Below are 20667 nucleotides of genomic sequence, written 5' to 3' on the forward strand. Positions count from 1 at the left end.
GCAAGCTATTGCCCACAGTCACATGGTGCTGGGCTAATCTGTGCCGGCGCCGGGGATTGAACATGGGATCCCCCGATTCCGGAGTCAGTCGCCCTGGCCGCGGCGCCACACCTCTTCCCTGTACGTTACGTTACAACACATGCTTTTACTGTACATGCCTTTACCACACATTTTGTACAATGCATTTACCTTTACCATACAGGTACGTATAAATAAGATAAGTGAAAAAAAGTATACATATATATATGTGTGTGTGTGTATATATATATATATATATAGTAGTAGTCGCCAGTAGGTAGTTATAGTTAGGACCTAGTTTCCATAGGAAAAGCGTTTTTTGTTTTCCCAATAACTTTGGCGCCATTTGATGAATCTTTGCTAATTTTCGAAAACTCGTGACCTGCTCTGGTCAGCTCCTGTTTTGAAAGTTTCAGGGTGAGTCGTCAAGCGGGGGCCTGAGAAAAAAGCGGGGTCCCAAAACGTGTTTTCACCATGTTATTTACCATAGCAAATTTTAGCCAAAGCTACAGCCTGAACTGCTGAACTGAATTACACCAAATTTGGCAAAAAGGTAGGTTTTGGTTTTGAAATAGGCCTTTTGTTAAATGGTGTAAATCTGTTCAGTAGAAAAAGTTTCGATATTTAGGGCAGCGGTGGGTTCGCAAACCCTCCCAAGCATGAGCTTCATTCTCATTGGCTGCCAACACTCCAAACCAGGAAGTGTTGGCAGCCAACTTGTGACTCTGTGCTAAAACAGAAAAAAGAGGTGAAAAAACAAGAAAAGAGGGCGTGGTAGACACACCCTGACCTATTAATTTCGGCGGAAATCGCGTTGGGTTGTGGATCCCGCCAACATTATAAAAAACCAAGAAGTGCGGGCAACCATGCTTTGTTTAAAAAAAGCCCCCGGGTGGGCCAGGTCCTGGGGGCACTGCAAATTCATTAGCGGGGGCCCACAGACCCGTGGACTGCCACGTCACCAGAGCTGTTAAAAAAATGCTTGGGGGTCCCAACCCCCCACGCTGCCCTGGGGACCACCACCTCCCCGGGGCTTTTACAAACAACCACGGAGGGCACACAGTCCCCCCCGCAGCCCCAGGGACTGCTACCTCCCCAGAGCTCTATTTACCTTTTAAATAACCTTTGTGGGGGGCTCGAGCCCTCCACATGCCCCGGGGACCACCACCTCCCCGGGGCCCTAAATATGCGTATGCGGGGGTCCGTTACGGACGCCCGAGCCCCGGGGACCACCACCTCCCTGGGGCTTTGTAATGGTAGGGAGGGGGCTGCGCAGCCCCCCTCCTGGAGCACTCAATGACCCTGGGGTCCGCCGCCCCCCAGGGCCGGCTTGTGCAGTGTCCCCGATGTGTTTGCTATTGCAGGGCAGGAGCCGTGCGGCTCCTGCCCTGTCATAGCAAACACTGCTTTGGATTTTAGATGCAAGAGCAGGTTTCCTGCTCTCACTTCCAAAATCCAAAGCAGGTTGCTTTTCCACAAGGGGAGCTGCATGTTAGCAGTTCCCCTTCTGGGTAAGCAATGCCTGCTCCCGCAGGAGGCAGGGAGCCGGCGGGACCGTGGGGGAATTGGGGCTCCCCCCACGCTCCCCAATGGAGAGGTTAGGCCGCGGGGGATGGGGTCCCCGGGGCCATAATTGGCCTTAGGATGGGGGCCACGTGGTACCCCTCCAGATAGTAAAAAAAAACAAGGGTGCCAGGCCCCGGGGGATGAGGTCCCCGGGGCCAAAAGTGGCCCAGGGAAGGGGGACCATGCAGCCCCCCAGCCAATTTTTTAAAAAAAAGAAGCAAAAAAAAGGAACCGGCAAATCGGCGGAGGCCCCGCCCCCTCCCTGCACCACTGTGCAAATGCGCACCGTGGTGCGTTTTAAGGTGGGGAATTAGTTCCCCTTGAATCCTTGAAACCAGGTACCTCCTGTACGCGCAACAGCGCTGCGTTGCAAAGAGGTGGTCCAAGGCCACGCCCCTTTTTACACCTCTCTGCAATGCAGCTGTGTAGCATTTACTGGAGGTACCTGGTGGGCTAGTTGGACCCCAGGGACTCGCAGGATTCAAGGGGACTTAATCCCCCAACTTAAAACGCGCCATGCGGCTTGTTTGCACAGTGGTGAAGGGAGGGGGCGGGGCCTAATGTGACGTGTGTAAACATTCTGTGGCGTGTTTTCAGTTGGGGTATTAAGTCCCCTTGAATCCTGAGGGTCCCTGGGGGCCAACTAGCCCACCAGGTACCTCCAGTAAGCACCAAAGAGTAGTGTTGCAAAGAGATGTAAAAAGGGGCGTGGCCTCAGACCACGTCTCTGCAGTGCAGCCCTGTGGTGCTTACTGGAGGTTCCTGGTGGGCTTTTTGGCCCCCAGGGACCCTCAGGATTCAAGGGGACTTAATCCCCCCACTTAAAATGCATCACAGGGTGCGTTTGCACACTTGTCACATCAGGCCCCGCCCCCTCACTGCACCACTGTGCAAATGAGCCCTCTGGTACTTTGTAAGTTGGGGGATTGAGTCGCTTTTTTACTGATAAAAAACCAATGAAATTCCCCCGTTATAGTTAGTGCAGGCAACTATAACTCACGCGACCGCAATCCTCTGCAAATATTTTTTTTTCATAAAGACACATATGTCATCAGCAGAAGATTGTGGTCGCGTGAGTTATAGTTGCCTGCACTAACTATAACAGGGGAATTTCATTGGTTTTTTATCAGTAAAATTTCCGCTAACTATAACATGTGTGAAACCTATGGTTTTTTCAGTGAATTTGCAAGGTTTATTAAATGCTAATTCCTAACTATAACGTGTGTGAAACCTATGGTTTTTTCAGTGAATTTGTACGGTTTTTTAAATGCTAAGTTACTTTACGCCATTCGTGGCGTGCGCGCCCACTTAACGCAGTTCGTTCCGTGCGCGCCCACTTTACGCAGTTAGTGCCGTGCACACACGGTGGGCACGCGGTGCGCTTCGCGCACCGCGTGCCCACGTTACACTAGATGCGCCATGTACGCACGATGCGCTTCGCGCACCGTGCGCACATGGAGGACATATGATGCGCTTCGTTGTGAAAGGTAATATTTTAATTTTTCACATCTGTGATATGCCATGCACATATGGTGCCCTTCGGGCACCATTTGCACATGGGGTGGGGAGAGTATGGATAATTTTTTTTTTTTTAAACTTTTTACCGTACGCGTACGGTAAGCGTAATCGGCGAAATTAACGAAAAAATTAAAATTCCGTTTTTGGCCTTGGGGGATCTTTGGGGACTCCCCCCAACATGGCTAGGTGCTTAGGAGCTGTCTAAACAGCCCCTTTACATGTTTTTGTCCTTTGTTTTTTAATCCCCACTCAGAGTGCGAGAGAGAAAATGGTGGCCGCCGCTTCCTGGTTTCGACCGATTCGAATGTTTACTAAGATCTAACAGCCAATCAGAATCGCGCTCGCGCACGTCACCGTAAGTGTACGGTAAGCGCACCGTAAGCGCACCGTAAGCTGGCTCAGATATATATATTGATTTAAAGGCTATTTTCTCAGAATCTACTGAACACATTTACACCAAACCTACAAAAGGCACTTCCTTGACCTGTAGACTACCTCTCTGCCAAATTTCAAGGAACTCTGTTCAGCCGTTCGGGCTGTAGCTGTGTCTAAAGGTCCTATGGAAAAATGCATGGGAAAAACGTGTTTTGGGACCCCCCTTTTATCTCAGCCCCTGCTTGACGAATCCCCCCGAGACTTTCAGGGTAGGAGCGGAGCGTAGCGCCCCACCTATTTTGAAAATTTCGCGAGGATTCGTCGACCGGCGCCAAAGTTATTCAAAATAGAATGTTGCGGTTTTCCTATGGAAACAGGGTCCTAACTATAACTACCTACTGGCGACCGCCAGTAGGTAATATGCACACACATATATATCTATATATAGATATTTATATATATAGTTTATGTTCCTACTCTCCTTTAACCCCAAAAATACCTTTACCACCCTATACCTCTAACCAATCCATAACCCTGAAAATACCTTTCCCACCGAATACTTCTACCCACCCCTAAACCCTAAAATACCTTTCCCACCTTCTACTCCTACCCACCTCTAAACCCCCAAAACAACCTTACAAGCCAATTCCCTCACCCAGTCTTAATACCCTGACAAATGCCCTGCAAATAACCATACAACTCAATACCCTTGCCCACCCAAACACTAAAAATACCTTTACAACCCAATACCCGTACCCACCCCTAAACCCTATAAATACCCTTCAATCTCGATGCCCTTATCCACCCATAAACCCCAAAAATAACCTTACCAATCAATACACTTACCTTGTCCTAAACCCAAAAAATACCCTTACCACCCAAAACCCTTACATTGCCCTAATACCCTAAAAATACCAATACAACCCAATACCGTTGCCTTGCCATAAACCCTAAAAATACACTTACAACCCAATACCCATACTGTTAGAAATTGGGTTTCTGATTGGCTAGGGTATACACCTAAGCCAGGCAGAACCAACCATTCTAGTCAGGGCAAGTGACTTACACACCGAAGATAACCCCTGCTGACCCCCTTGGTAGCTTGGCAGAGCAGTCAGGCTTATCCCAGAGGCAATGTGTGAAGCATTTGCGCAACACACTCACAAAGCAGCCACACACTAGGCACACCACAAAAGAAACTCCACACAAGGTTATTTCAAAATAGCCTTTGTATTATCCATAAAAACACAGAAGAACATAATCACATATTTTACTGTGCTACTAGGCACGTGTCATGACTTTACTGGGACTTACATAAACCTCTCGCCCAATCGGGCCACTGTCATAAACATCACAGTTAGTTAGGGCAGCCAGTAACTACTGGTAAGATTGCACTTAGCACAAAGCATTAGGCATAACCATCAGCAGCAGCAGTGCACTATAGTAAGTACTAGTAGAGTTCACACATTATGGTAATAAACTTATAACAGGGAACAACACATAGAATGCCACTTCTGAGTTAATGCTTGCTATCCTGACCCCTTTGCGGTAGGCTTCTGGACCACCTGCCAGCCTACAACTAGAAATGTGGTACTCCCCGATCCCAGTCAGGACCTCCGATGCGCCTCCTCTGCTCAACGGGAGGAGCGGGGGCCTCTGTCGCAATTTTACCCTGAGCTGCCACAAACACCACAATGCCCCCCAGGAAGGTGCAGATACGTAGCGAAGGAAAGCACTTACTGGGCAACTGGTCAGGGGAAGACCTCCCTGGGTCTCCCGTAGTTAAGGGTAATGAGGGAAATCAGTGCAGCCGTGTGCCACGTGCAGAGCCGCTGCTAGTACTCCAGAGCTGCCTGACTTACCTGGATGGCGGGGAAACCACTCTATGGGTGCCCCTTAACTTGAGCGGTTCCACATGCACCACCGCCACAACTCTGCCATAGCTGGTCACTCAGCATCTCTCCGGTCTTTCATGACCTAGGCCTGAAGTCTTCTGATGCGGCGGCTGTGCAATCCTCATGTTGTCAGTTGGCTCTCCACAGGAGACAAACAGTTAGCCTTCAAACTTCAGTAGTCCCTGCTGAGACAAGATGGAAGGGTCTCTGGGGTATGGCCCGCCCCTGTTTATGAAGTCCTTGCGCCTCTTCTCCACTCGTCGCTGCCTCCGTTGGGCTTCCTGTTGCCACGGCAACCTGCGGAGTCCTGTTGAGAGCCTCGGCTGTGGCTACTACCACTTGAAAACTGGAGTGCTCACCATGTGCTACACGGGGACAAAGCAGCACTGCATGCACCTCCCTGAACCACCGTTGGGACAGGCAGACAGTGCCCTCCTCGTGCTCTGCAACAATTGGGTGGGGAAACACAGTGCTGTACCAGGCCCTGACCGGTGCTTCACATGCGTTGTTTTCAGACCACAGGGCAAAAAGCACAGCGATCCCCACACACTGCTCCAAATCACCCAGGACAAGCCACTCATCCTTGGGAGATCACTGGGGATACCAACAACAGGGCACAGGCAGACCAGCACAAACAAGTCTAGATAACTACAGTGGCAGTTCTTCTTTCTACCAAGCAGTCAGTAGGTCAGCACTTTGCTTCATCAAGTCCCATGGCGGATCCTCCTGCCAGTCTGTAGCCAGCAGCGCCTGTTGCAGTCCCAGTTCAACAAGCTCAGCAGACATGGGGTCTCAGCCCCAGTCCTTATAGTAGCAATGTCGTTGTTCTTCCCTCTGGCACAGGGCTCTGAGCCCAATTCAAACCAGTTCTGGGGGGCACTTTAAAATATATTTTTAAGTAAACAACAACCTTCATTGTTAGTGTAAGCCTCGGCCACAGACACACCACAGGGGGATGGAGCCATCATTGTGGAAAACAGACACAGCCCTATGCAGGTGCAGTTGCTGCTTCTCCCACCACTCCAAATGCAGACCACGCCTATTCAGATGCCAGGGGAAACTCCTCACACTACTCTAAATTCAGCCAAGGTCTATTCAGCCTAGCGCTGAGTCACCCAGGCAGGACAGGCCACACCTCAACCCACCCAGGGACTAACTGGAGTGAATGCACATCCCCTCTCCCCCTGTCAGTCCGAACCAGTTGGTCAATACAAAACAGGCAGGCACAAAGACACATAGCACACAGAAATGCCCACTTCTAAAAGTGGCATTACTAAAATAGTAATAATAAATCCGCTATGACCAATAAGCAGGATTTATCACTACAATTCTAAACATACCAAACTTGATCATGCTACCCCTCTCGAATCAGGAATTACCACTGGAGCACATATCAGGGAATCCCCAATGCATTCCTATGAGAGGGCAGTCTCACAGCAGTGAGAAACAAAATAGGCTGTTTGTCACTACCAGGACATGCCACACAGTTAAGGCATGTGTCCTTCCTTCATGGGGCTAGCTAGGGCCTACCTTAGGGGTGACTGACATGTAGAAAAAGGGGAGTTGCAGACCTGGCAACCAATTTATTTGCCACATCACAGCGGCAGTAAACTGTGCACACAGGCCCTGCAGTGGCAGAGGCCTGAGACAGGTTTGAAAGGCTACTTTTCTGTGTGGCGCAAGCAGTGCTGCAAACCCATACTAGCATTTAATTTACTGGCCCTGGGTATATGGGACACCACTGTACAAGGGACTGACAGGTAAATTAAATATGCCAAACATGTGTTGACCAGTCTTACCAAGTTACCATAGAGAGCACATGCACTTTAGCACTGAACAGCAGTGATAAAGTGCTCAGAGTCATAAAAACCCCAACAACAGGTCAGAAAAATACAGGAGGAAGGCAAAAGGTTCTGGGATGACCCTGCAAAAAGGGCCAAGTCCAACACATACCCACCCTTAAACCTTAAAAATACCCTTTGTAACCAATACCCCTACTCACCCTTTAACTCTAAAAATACCTTTCCCACCTTATACACCTACCCACCTCTAAACCTCAAACAACCTTACAAGCCAATACCGTCAGCCACTCTTAATACCCTGCAAAATGCCCAACAAATACCCTTACAACTCAATACCCTTACCCACTCTAATCACTAAAAATACCCTAACAACCCAATACCCTTACCTACCCCTAAACCCTAAAAAAAACGTAAAACCCAGTACTCTTATCCATCCCTAAACATACCTTTACCACCCAATACTCTTACCTTGCTCTTGCCCTAAACTCGAAAGATACCCTTACCACCTATACCCCTAGGCACATATATATATGTATATATATCTACATAGTCCTTTTGATCAGAGGAGCACGACGTGAGAAAGTCCCACTGCTGGAGAGAGCGGGTCTGCAACGTCAATAATAAAGGACACTGCAAGAACGGTAAGCCGATCAGAGGAGTATTATTGACACGGCTTGCAACACAGACTGCTCCAAGCATGCCCATTGGGGTTTGAATTTTAATTTGGGAGGAAGAGCGGAGCCCACTGGGGTTTACATTGACTTTGGCAAACCACAAGTACCAGGATACACCTGCGCACACGCCCACTCTGGCGGGAGATTTAATTTGCGCGTGATTTGCCTTAACTGCTGTTTTCTCCTGCCAGTGACCAAGGGCGAAGGAACGCTCGAAACACATCTGGCTATGACATTGGTGCTTTGAGACGCTGGTTGTGATGCTGTTGTGCTCCCCTGATTAAAAGGACTCTAACTTACCGTGCGTGGTGATCTCATTTGGAGGCAACTCTTTTCTTATATAGCTATATATATATATGCGCGCTCACTCCCAGTCACTTTCAGGAACTTGGAAAAGCACTCAGCGGGACACTCCTGCAGTTATTTAATCATTTATTGCATTGCGAGCATGAGAAAACATGACACGTTTCGGCGATGCCTTAATCAAATGTTTTACAAAATTCGCGCCAGAAAACGGCATATTTAAAGAGGCAAAGCAAGAGTCACATGGTATTCTTCCGCATGGACAGCAAAATGGGACAACAAAATGGGACAATCGCCTTCAGAAATCAGCCGCCACATTGGGAGAAACAATTGTTAAAATGTATAAATACAAATTTCGAATTGCTAAACATTTCACCATAAATAGGTTCCCAATGTTAGTCTTCATTTTCAAAAAAACAATTGCTATCATAAATATGTGCATTTACTACACAGTTATTATGCCGTGTATCAGCTCGTGAAGTCCCACAAACTTGACCATAATTGAGCCGTATATCGGCTACCATCATTGCAAGATCGGCAGTGAAACATGAAGAGGATATATTCCTCCATTGCAGAGGAACAGCATGCAACTGTAAATCAATTGCCATGTATATAAAAAAGAGAGTTTACTAACATAACGCCGTGTATCGACCTGAGCCTCATTGTAATCCCTACCATTCAAGCAAATATATGACCCATAAACAAAAGCCTCTGTCCCAATCATTATATAAATACCAGAAAGATACGTTAACAGTCATCACACAGAAACAGTACCACTTAAATAAATGTAACATCTTACAAAATCTCATCTTCCTGATCCCTATAGTTAGACCACATTCTCCTATTCTGTTAATGTTCATTTAGTCATTTAATCACCAAGATGAACCGATAATTCCTCGCCCACATTCATGCCAGCGGGATTTTTTGTTCCCAGATCTATAATGTAACGTGACTCAAGCCTGCGCAGTTGTTTGATTCTATCTCCCCCCCTGACACTTATGGGGACTTGGTCCAAACCATAATAGCGTAATAGCTCCCTATTGCTATTATGTTTTTCAGAGTAATGTCTCGCAACAGAGTAGGTGATATCATTCTTAGCTATCGCTCGCATATGCTCCAGGATGCGAATCTTAACACAATGGATCGTGCTGCCCACATATCGTAGGCCGCACGGACATTCCAGGCAATAAACTACATAGTTTGTGTTACATGTTATGAACTTCTTAATGGGTCGAGGATTCTTTAGACCATTAACCTGATAGGTCAATGTCCTTCTACTGCCTACAAGTTCATAAAAATCCCGCTGGCATGAATGTGGGCGAGGAATTATCGGTTCATCTTGGTGATTAAATGACTAAATGAACATTAACAGAATAGGAGAATGATGATGACATCTCAAATGACATCACTGATGACATCACTAATGACATCATCCAGTGAATATGTGTCTTTCTGAAAAAAAAAATATTTTTATATATGTATATCTAAAGTTTAATGGAAAAATAAATGGGTAAATAAGTGTCTAAAGGGATGTTTTTTTTGTAAAATTAATTGTATAACTGACTTATTAACAGTATCTTAGTGAATACAGTGATGTAATATGCGACGTCATCAGCAGTGGATTGCGGTCGCGCGAGTTATAGTTAGCTGAACTAACTCTAACGGGGGAATTTCATTGGTTTTTTACGAGTGAAATGTCCACCTATAACCTGTGTGAAACCTATGGTTTTTTAAGTGAATTTGCAAGGTTTTTTAAATGCTCATTCCTAACTATAACGTGTGTGAAACCTATGGCTGTTTAAGTGAATTTGTACGGTTTTTTAATGGCTAAGTTGTGGTTTTTTTTTTCAGGTTTTACACCGTCCCCCAAGGGGGAAAAAAAATATTTTTTTTTTTTTAAATCGCGAGTTGCGCGCCCCCAGCGCGCACTGCGAACCGTGCGCGCACGGTGTGCTTCGCGCACCGTGTGCGCTCCGTGGGCACTCGTTGCGCTTCGCGCACCGAGCACCCACGATTGGCAGTGCGCGCTGGGTGCGCGCCCCTCGCGATTTTAAAAAAAGATATATTTTTTTCCCTTGGGGGTCCTTCTGTGACCCCCTGACCAAGGCTAGGGGGTCAGGAACTGTCCACTCTGCCCCATTTTCACATTCTCCACCTTTGATTTTCACCCCCTCAGACTGCAAGAGACAAAATGGCGGCTGACACTTCCTGGTTTCGACCGATTCTAATGTTTACCGACAACTAACAACCAATCAGAATTGCGCTCGCGCACGGCAGGGTGCGCGCACCCAGCTCGCACGGTGCGCGCGTATAGATATTGATATGCTTTTCAATGCTAATTTCTCAGGAAATACTGAACAGATTTACACCAGACCTGCGAAAGGCACTTCCTTGACCTTATGGCTACCTCTCTGCCAAATTTCAAGTAATTGTGTTCAGCCGTTTGGGCTGCAGCTGTGTCTAAAGGTCCTATGGAAAAATGCAGGGGGAAAACGCGTTTTGGGACCCCCCTTTTTTCTCAGCCCTTGCTTGACGAATCACCCCGAGACTTTCAGGGTAGGAGCTGAACGGAGCGCCCCATTTGTTTTGAAAATTTCGCGAGGATTCGTCAACCGGCGCCAAAGTTATTCAAAATAGAATTTTGAGATTTCCTATGGAAACCACGTCCTAACTATAACTATCTACTGGCGACCGCCAGTAGATAATATATATATATATATATATATATATATATATATATATATATATATATAATATATCATATGATCTTGTGATCAAGGCCGGTAATGGCAGAAATGCGTTATGGCAGATGTAGCTCAATAAAATTGGAAAATACTTGCACCCATATGCGGTCTGCACTTGTTCTTTCGGCAAAAGGATTACGACGAGAATTGTGGATACATATATATAGGTATCAATACATCTCTTTATTGTGAGGCAGCTGCATACAGGTAACTGTTGGAACAGTCATCTAATCCTGCCACCAGACGCGTTTTGCGAACCCTTTCCCTTAATCATTGGCTCATTACTGCTGAAACAGAACAGCTTTGCGTGCATCGATTAAATCTCCTGAGCCTGTCCCAGTGGGCGGAGCCATTCGCATGCCATTATGGTTCCGGTAGTGCACACAGTTAATTAAACTCCAGTGATTCCGTTTTGCCAGCCAACTAGTATTATTGTTAAAATACCCCAGTGGGTTGATGCAAAGTCCCGTTGGCTGCCTGCTGTATTTTTCAGCCGTCATCAGATGCCTACCTCTCGTCATACTGGTGACACCGGATTGGTGCCATCACAAGCCCACACGCTCTCGTGCTGGGACTCTCCCGCGGCTGGGCTCAGCCACTTAATATCCAAACCAAAGAGTCGCCCCAATGGTAGAGTCCGCTGGTAGGTATGAATACATCTCTTTATTGTGAGGCAGCTGCATACAGGTAATCGCAGGGAACAGTCATCTTATCTTGCCCCCAGACGCGTTTCGGGAGCTCTTTCCCTTAATCATTGGCTCGTTACTGCTGAAACAGAACAGCTTTGCGTGCACCGATTAAATCTCCTGAGCCTGCCCCAGTGGGTGGAGCCATTTGCATGGAATTATGGTTCTGGTAGTGCACACAGTTAATTAAACTCCAGTGATTCCATTTTGCCAGCCAAATAGTATTATTGTTAAAATACCCCAGTGGGTTGATGCAAGGTCTCGTTGGCTGCCTGCTGTATTTTTCAGCCGTCATCAGATGCCTACCTCTCGGTCTAACTGGAGTTTAATTAACTGTGTGCACTATCGGAACCATAATGCCATGCGAATGGCTCCGCCCACTGGGGCAGGCTCCGGAGATTTAATCGGTGCATGCAAAGCTGTTCTCAAGAGCCAAAAGGACTTAATCCCCCAAATAATAGTGCACCAGGATGTACGTTTGCAGAGTGGTGGAGAAAGGGGCGTGGCCTGCTATCGATCTCAACAAACCTGCTGTATGGGACTTACTGAAGGTAATAGGAGGGGTAGGTAGCCCCCAAGGACTCTCAGTAGCCAAGGGGACTTTATCCCCTTACTAGTAGTGCATCAGGAGGCACATTTGCAGAGTGATGGAGAAAGGGGCATGGCCTGCTTTCAGAGCTCAGCTATCCTGGTGTATGAGACTTACTAGAGGTAATAGGAGGGGTAGTTGGCCCCCATGGACGTCCTTAGGGGCCAACTACACCTCCTGTTACCTCCAGTATGTTCCACACAGAAGGATTGCAGAGACGTTGTCAAAGGCACGCCCCCTTTCTCCACCACACTGCAAACATGCCTCCTGGTACACTACTAATTGAGGAATGAAGTCCCCTTGGCTCCAGAGGGACCTTGGGGGCCAAGAAGCCCTCATGGTTCCTCCTGTAAGTCCTACGCAGTGGAATTCCTGTGAGCTGGTCGAAGGGCCCGCCCCCTTTCTTCACTACTCTGCAAACATGACTACTACTTTAAAAACCATAGAAATTCACTGAATAAAACAAAGGTTACAGGGGCGTTAAAGTTAGGAATTCGGATTTTAAAAAACCTTCGAAATTCACTGAAAAAAACAAAGGTTACAGGGGTGTTATAGTTAGGAAATGGAATTAAAAAACCTTAGAAATCACTGAAAAAAAACCAAAGGTTATAGGGGCGTTATAGTTAGGCGGAAATTTCACTTGTACAAAACCAGAGAATTTCAGCAGTTATAGCTGAGCTAACTATAACTCACGACCCCAATGCACTGCTTATGACCTCACATATTACATCAATCATGACATGGTCAGTGACGTCACTGATGACATCATCCAAATAATCTCTGAAGCACCCACTCACACTCTCATATAAACTTTCATATACCCACTCCAACATCCACACTACCATTCTCAAAACCATTGACACACCCATACCAGTACGTACACACCCGCTCACTGATTCATATCTACTCAGTCACCCATACAGCCATTCATACACCAGCTCACTCACTAATACAGCCCCTGATATATCCACCCATACAGCCACTCCCACACTGTCAGTCACCCATGGAGCTACTCACATACCTACTCACTCACCCATAGTCAATCATACAGCCACTTACTCACCTTTACAGTTATACACATACCAACTCACTTATTCATACAGATACTAACACATACTCACTCACCTATACAGTTGCTGACACAAGCACACACTCACCCATTCAGCCACTCTCTCAATCACTCACTCGCACATACAGTCACTTATATACTCCAGCACCCACCTATACTGCCTTTCACATATGCAGTTACTCACCTATGTACCACTGACACATCCATTCACACACCGAATCAGCCATACATTCACTCACTCACCCATACAGCCCCTTACAGATACATTCATGAATCCATACAGGCACTGACTCACCCACTCACACATTCATGTAGGCAGTCACACACACCCTCACCCACCAACACAGACACTCATACACCCATAAAGATACTCAGACAAGCAACCAATAACCTATACAGCCTCTCATGTACCTACTCAACAACCCATACAGTTACTTACACACCAGATGACAGACTGGTACGGACATTCACACAACCTAGTCACTCACCCATACATTCACTGAGGCATGTATAATCACTCACTTATACAGTCAGTCACTCACCCACTAAATCATCCATACCGGCACTCATACACCCACTGATTCATCAATACACCTTGGTGTGTATATATATTTAACATCCATAAACCTTTTAGACACACACATTTTTTAGTGATGCTCTTTTGCCCCTACGGACTCTGTGTGACCCACCTAAGAGGCCTAGAGGGTTGGGGAATTTCTACCATGCCCTCTTTTCTGTTTTTTAATCTTTTTTTCGGTGACTCAGTTCAACTGAGTAACAAGATGACTGTCACAACTTCCTGGTGTCAATTGTTGGCAGGCAATCAGATCCCAGCACAAGATCGGAAGGGGTGGCGGATCCACTGCATCACTATAAATACAACTGGAAATTTCTCTCACAAGTGTTCCTCAGCCTAGTCACTTACTCTAACCATCCAGGCCTGTTGGGCGATACTACCTGGCAACACGAAGTCGCTGGGCTGGGTGAGGAGAGGGAAGATGATTTGCCGCTCTGAGGGAAAAACTGAATTCTTGGCGAATTGGGTGCAGCTTTCCCCGTACCCCATGGGAAGTGATACACAACGTCTCGTGCGCCTTGATCGGAGTCGCACCAGACAGTCCGGTCACCATGAGCCACGAGTCGGGTTCTTCGTACCTCCCTGGAAAGGAGGCACAATATCTGGTGTGTGATGATGTGAGTCACACTAAACCATCTGCTCACAATGAACCAAAAGTTGAGTTCTTCGTACCTCCCTGAAAATGAGGCACAGCGTCTGGTGCGTGAGGATACGAGTCACACCAGAGAATCCAGTTACAATCAACCCACAGTCGGGTTTGCCATACCTCCCTGAAATGAGGCACAACGTTTGGTGCGTAATGAGATGAGCCACAACAGACATTCCGGTCCCATACAGACAATCGTAAGTTTAGTAGTACGCCAAGAGGTAGAATGAAGCATCACTCCTGATTCACCATCCCTTCGAGGGTCACAACCTATAAATTGGACACCGCACACAATGAGCATGCAGTCAGCATGTCGCACGAGAAAGAGGCATCACGGACGGCAAAGTGGGCCTGGCTGGGTCCAGTAACTAGTGAATCTGCTCATCACCAACGAGACCCGTGTGCGTGCTGAGGCCCTGCATTGCAGGGACCACACTCCTTCGATGCGGGCAAGACTTTTGGAGCTCTGCTCAGGGTAATCTAGCCTCCAGGCACAATACTTAGTTCCACGCTCACACCCCGCTGCAGTCTGTATCCCGCAGACAAGTAGGCACTTGAGAGGGCACCGCTCTACAGGTGGAACACATAGATGATGTCGGTCTTTCACTGGAGGTATTTCATGTCCATGAGACCTCCACAAAGAACAGGAGGAAAGCCAACAAGCCCTTGGAGAGCACACTTCAGGGTGCCACACAGCAGCAGATAGTCAGCAACTATTCAGGACGGGTGCACGGTCCTTTCCAATGGCATTAATCCTTCTTGTGCACAACAGATTCCTCTGGCAGCGTGCAACACGTAGTCCAGGATGTCTGGTCCCACATCCCCACAAGTGTATCTCTGCCCTGCTGAGGTATGGCACCAGTAGTTATACTGTAGTGTGCCTTTGAAGTGGGGATGGTTCAAAGGGTTCCCTTTTGAACCACATATGTCTCCCCTAAATGTGAGTCCTATCTGCCATGAGGCCTTGGAATGCAGATCTTAATCTTTTGTGGGGCCATGATCCAAGTGTCAAAACCTCCACCTCCAGTCTATCCAGCCAGTTCCTCAAATGGCAGAAGTCAGTCATTCCATTTGCATACCCAATGTCTATGGGTGTCGCTGGGGAAAGCACAGAAGTTCTCCCCCAGCCTCAGGTGTGGACTAGAGACAAACTAAAAGGCACTCAAAGGGTTTTAGAACAGAAAGGCCCACTTTCTAGAAGTGGCATTTCTAAGTTATTAATGACAAATCCACCTTTACCACAAGAGAGGGTTTGTTGTTGTGAATTCAATGATTGGAAGCATGATGAGGCTGCTCCACTGTAAGCCTCTTTTGCAGGTTGAAGTAATTTTAACCATTACCCCAGGTAACCTATGGGAGAGTGAACCTCATAGGTAGGGAACACACACGTAGGTATTCTTGACTACCTGGGCAGGGAACACGTGTACCTGCTCTGCCTTTCAACTACCACTGGTTTCACCTCTCAGGGCTTACCCTAGGGGTGCTCTAGTAGTCTAGTGCAAATGTGCACCCATAGGCCTGCAATTGCAGGCTTAAGACATATTTTAAAAGATCAGGTAAGCACCACTTCCTACATGTATAGGAAGGGTCATGCACTTTCACACTGCATTACAGTGGGAAAGTGCCCAGACTCCTAACACAACAAGAAGAAAATCAGCAAAACCCATGAGGAAAATCAAAAGGCATAGGGAAACACTTCCTAAAGAGTATCAAGTCTAACAAAAGGATTTGGCTATTCCCAGAACCTCCACTTCACTCATACTGACCTTCTGTTAATGATCGCTCTGCCCATAAACCTAAGTTGTTGTTTGGAGGTTTATAAAAGAGGCACAAAAAATATGCCAATTTAGTGTTCACCCCCTATTCGATCTGTACAGTGAGCGTCTGTCCCATGAAAAGCATTGGTAGCAGGGGACGAAGAAAAAGTCTCCCCATCAAACATTACGGGAGTGGACAGGATGTGGTGCAGCCGCCAGAGCTGCTGACTCGAGAGCTAAGGATCCCGGTTCGATTCCTGGCAGCGCAACATCCTGTGATTCTAGGCAAATCACTTAATCCCTCTGAGTTGTGCTATATAAATCTGCTGCATGACGAAAAATCAGAAAGAGGCAGAACTTGATGGAAAAATAGTTTCACAAAAGTGGAAGTTGACAGTATTTCGGCTATGGGAAACTGATGAGAAGCAGACTAGGAACAAGCATTGACAAATGCAGGGAAATATGCTACGGCCCACAGAAATGAAGTAAAAGTAAGTGACAAGCACAGGAACCAATGATAAGCCAGGATAGAGAAGGGGCGGGATATAGGCCCAAATGTAAGTTTGTATTAAAACCAAAAGGTTTCACAAACACAGTCCTAGTGCTGTGCAGGTGAAACCTAAAAACTTGTCTCTATATGAGCCTGATACTTGTGGTACAGTAGGAAACAACTGCTTTAGCTAAAAAGGCAATGTTTTAGTCAGCATGTTAAATTTATCAGATAAAGAACTATGGGAATGGCACTCCCAAAAACTGTAGAGTAAACTTAAAACAACATTTTAGGTGCAATTCATAATTTCATATGTGCTTCTAATTGTACTATATTTGCACATATAGCAGCATTTAATAGGAGAAACAGAGTTAGCCCCCATAAATAAATGTATTCACACTTAAAACATCTGATTCTGCAAGTACGATAAAGTTCAAGTGTAAATGTGTTCATATGAGTGGATTGGTGGATTCCAGGGCAGTACAACTGTAAAACGTGCACCCCACAGATCTTCAGGTTTGTTTGTATTCCCAAAACCTTTACATTTATTTTCCCATCAGAAAATTGTCAGTGGATTGTTCCACTCAAAATAGGGAGCAAGTTTATTTTCAGGATGGCAAAGGGAAGGTAAGAGCCCTAAAATTGTCTTGGGTGAATCGATTGTGGTATAGTTTCACATCAACATTTTAAATGCTCTCTGGACTGACCGAATGGTAAGAAATGTAACTTAGGTGTCAGCACCCTTGCTTTGTTTGGGATTCGGTAATACTAGTTTTATCTATGTAACGTGGCCTCTGGCGTAAAATATGTACTTCACGTGGTAATGATCTGGCAGCTTGTCTATGTACTCTTCTTCCAGCTGCGCATTTTGATATTCCAATAAACATTCACTCAATTTTAGCAGATCCCGTTTACCCTCATTGCAGTGTGCTTTACTAATTTCACACAGTTAGGCTTTGCTTTTTATTTATAATCACACTAACAAGCAATAGTATATTATAATACATTGCAAGAAGTACAGTAAGGAGCAAATTAGATGCAATTTTTGTACACAAGTGCTGGCGCAGAGACTAGAATAAGTATTGCTTTACAATATTAGAATTTCTGTGTCATCTTCTATAAAAAAAAGTCCCTGCGCTCTACTGGCTCTTTGGTCGCTGGGCCTTAGACAAGGCAAGCAAAGATGAGAGCTTCAAATAAATATTGATTTATATATCATAGTATAATAATCAGTTTGTAAGAGTCAATGATAAGATTGCTGGAATTTTCAAAGGGTTTTATTAAAATGTTTTGCTAAGATTTTTATTTCGCATCACTTAGGGGCATATTAACAAGGGCTTTATCTTTAAAAACCAAAGAAGCATAGATAAAAACATCGCCCTATTAACAACAGGGTGCTAACATGCAAAATCGCATGTTAGCACCCTTTTTCACTACGCTTCCCTTTGCATCTCTAACGAGATGCAAAGTGGGCGTTTCAGAGCAAGATAATAGGAGAAATGTCGCTAAGCGACATTTCTCCTATTATCGAGCTTCACGCTAACCCTGGGGCATATCAGCAAGCAGGAGTTAGAAAATTATCGCCGCTTTTGCGTCCGTTTTCGGACAAAAAGCGGCGATAATTTTATCGCCTTATCTGCAAGCGCTTATCTGCTAGCGCTGCTTGTTTTGTCTCTAACAGGGGGGCATATCAGCAACATCCGGCGATAATTATCGCTAAGCGCACTTAGCGCTAGGATAATTATCCCTGGCTAGTGTGGATTTTTATCGCTGGGATAGCGTGCTATTAGCAACGCTTATCTCAAAAGCGATAAAAATCCTAGCGCTAGCTGCCAAACGTGAGATTATCGCTGGAAACCCAGCGATAATCCCACAAAGTTTGGCGATAGCTTGCTGATAGGGCCTCACATACTTAGCCATGACATGCACCTTACATAGGATATCATGGCTAGGTCAGTTTCAAAGCAGGCATAAGGAAAGTAACGATAACAGAGGTTATCGCTACTTTCTTGTCGCTGTGCTGCTTTGCGTGAGGCTTGATAATTCAATTGAGAATTCCCATAGAACCCCATGTTGACACCAGAACATGGGCTTCTATGGGAATTCTCAAGGGCATATTATCAAGCCCATTATCGCCGCTTTAGCGGCAGTTTTCTGCCGCTAAAGCGGCGATCATTTTAACGCTGTTTGTTGATAATATGCCCCCATGTGCTCTCATTTGCCATTATACAAATGTAGCTTCTCGTTTTAAGGCCTACACGGTATTTCTATACGCTAATTGCATTATTTTACGTTTATAAAAACGCTCAAACACGAGCCACAAATCCCAGCATCCCAGTGATCTTCATTAGTGCGAGTTCAGGGCCTCCTAGTCCCACCCGCGGCTCTCCTACTCTTGTTTATAAAGGCATGCGCAGGAAGATGGATATTTCGAGATGTAGCTCTAACATTTTAGCCTGCCCGCCCCCAAAATAAAACTCCCCACCCTCCCAGGACAAGACGAAGGCAAGACAAACACATACATTACTGATAAACTCTCTGAGAACCATTGTGGGCAGCACCATGCCATATGGTTTATAATCAAGGTTAGACCTCCCATGGTAATTTGTTTTTAACTTTACATCTGTATTTACCCCCCCCCCCCAGAAAGGAGTGAAAAAGTAATATTATCGTGTCCATTTTTAAATGCATTATCATAAAAACCCTCAAATGAAGAGACATCATTCCTCTTGCATTCTCGGTCATGAACTCCGAATCCTTGTAAACCCCCTTAAATACGTCGAATCAAAAGGGGTTCTTTTCTAAACCTTGTGTAAGCATTGATCTGCTGCTTGCAACTGCTCATTTTAATGACATGACCCTTTGTGTCCTTTAGTATAATCCCCCAAGAGTTTTTGGATGACGTATGCGCATCTTATTTTTGTTGTAGGACAAATAGTGACATTTGACAACTGGCGAATCCTCCATGGGCGACGCAGCTACCAGCCGGCCAGCCAGACCCAGCGGCACCTCGAGGGATGCTACCTGGACTGGGACGTGGTCATGTCCAGACTGCGCTGCTTGAAGCAGGCACTCAAGGATGCAGGAAAATGACATTTTCACTTCACTTTTATGATTGCACCACTCACAGAGATAACAAAAAATGTTATTTAGTTAATATTGTCCTCAGATAAATCAAGTGGTGACGCCTAACCCCCTTGACAGTGAGAACATCAAGAAAGGGCTAAGCACTGATTTGTTTAGATTGTATCTGCTTGCACCTTCGCAGGAATCTTATACTGATGTGCATAATTTCCAAAGACATGTGAACTTCATTTACATAATCTTACAGTTTCTCTTATTTAAATCTACGTATTGTTCAATATGTAAATATAAATTAATTTGATTGCACTTTTTTTAAAATCTGTTTCTGGTTGATCCAGTAATGCAGTAGGCAAGTGTAGGCAATTTTGTACCAGTCTTAAATTTAGATAAACCTAGCAGCTCTTGCAGTATCTTTACATAACACCCTGACATTATGTGAATTCCATGTTGAGGTCCTTGACCTGTTGGACATGATTACGGGATTTGTGTGGTAAACAATTAACAAATGTATTTTGTATGAAAAACAACTCTGAAATGCAATAAAATGACACTGCGCCGGTAAAATCAGATTGTTTAAAAGGCAAGTTCTTGGTTGAATTTCACTTCAGATATTACATTTGTTGTTTGTAGCAAAGCGCCAACATTTCAGCTTCAGGCGCTAGATCACATTGCCAGTGCTCGCAGAGGAATGCACCAGAGAACCTGACCTGTTATTAGAAAGGTGCCCAAGGTCAAGTTTATAACAATATGTTGCAATAGTGGCTGCCTGTGTAAGCAGTGGTAGAAGCCAATCAGCCGCAGCAAGCCAATGAGAGGGCTGGGCTTGTGGCACGGCCTTCCGGCTTCATTGCAGGTGGACATAAGTTGAGCTCCG

At 45.8% G+C, this 20667-nt stretch overlaps 1 protein-coding gene across 1 annotated transcript in view; it reads left to right on the plus strand.

The window, feature by feature from the left end:
- The window catches only part of BBOX1 (gamma-butyrobetaine hydroxylase 1), a 704161-nt gene extending 683801 nt beyond the window's left edge, over nucleotides 1-20360 (plus strand). The window contains exon 8 of the mRNA XM_085643632.1: nucleotides 19639-20360. Coding sequence (XP_085499758.1) covers nucleotides 19639-19802 — 164 coding nt within the window. The 3' untranslated portion in view covers nucleotides 19803-20360. The remainder of the gene's footprint in view (nucleotides 1-19638) is intronic.
- The last annotated feature ends 307 nt before the right edge of the window (nucleotides 20361-20667 follow it).

The sequence above is a fragment of the Triturus cristatus genome, chromosome 3_1, assembly GCF_964204655.1.
Source record: "Triturus cristatus chromosome 3_1, aTriCri1.1, whole genome shotgun sequence".
NCBI lineage: Eukaryota > Metazoa > Chordata > Amphibia > Caudata > Salamandridae > Triturus > Triturus cristatus.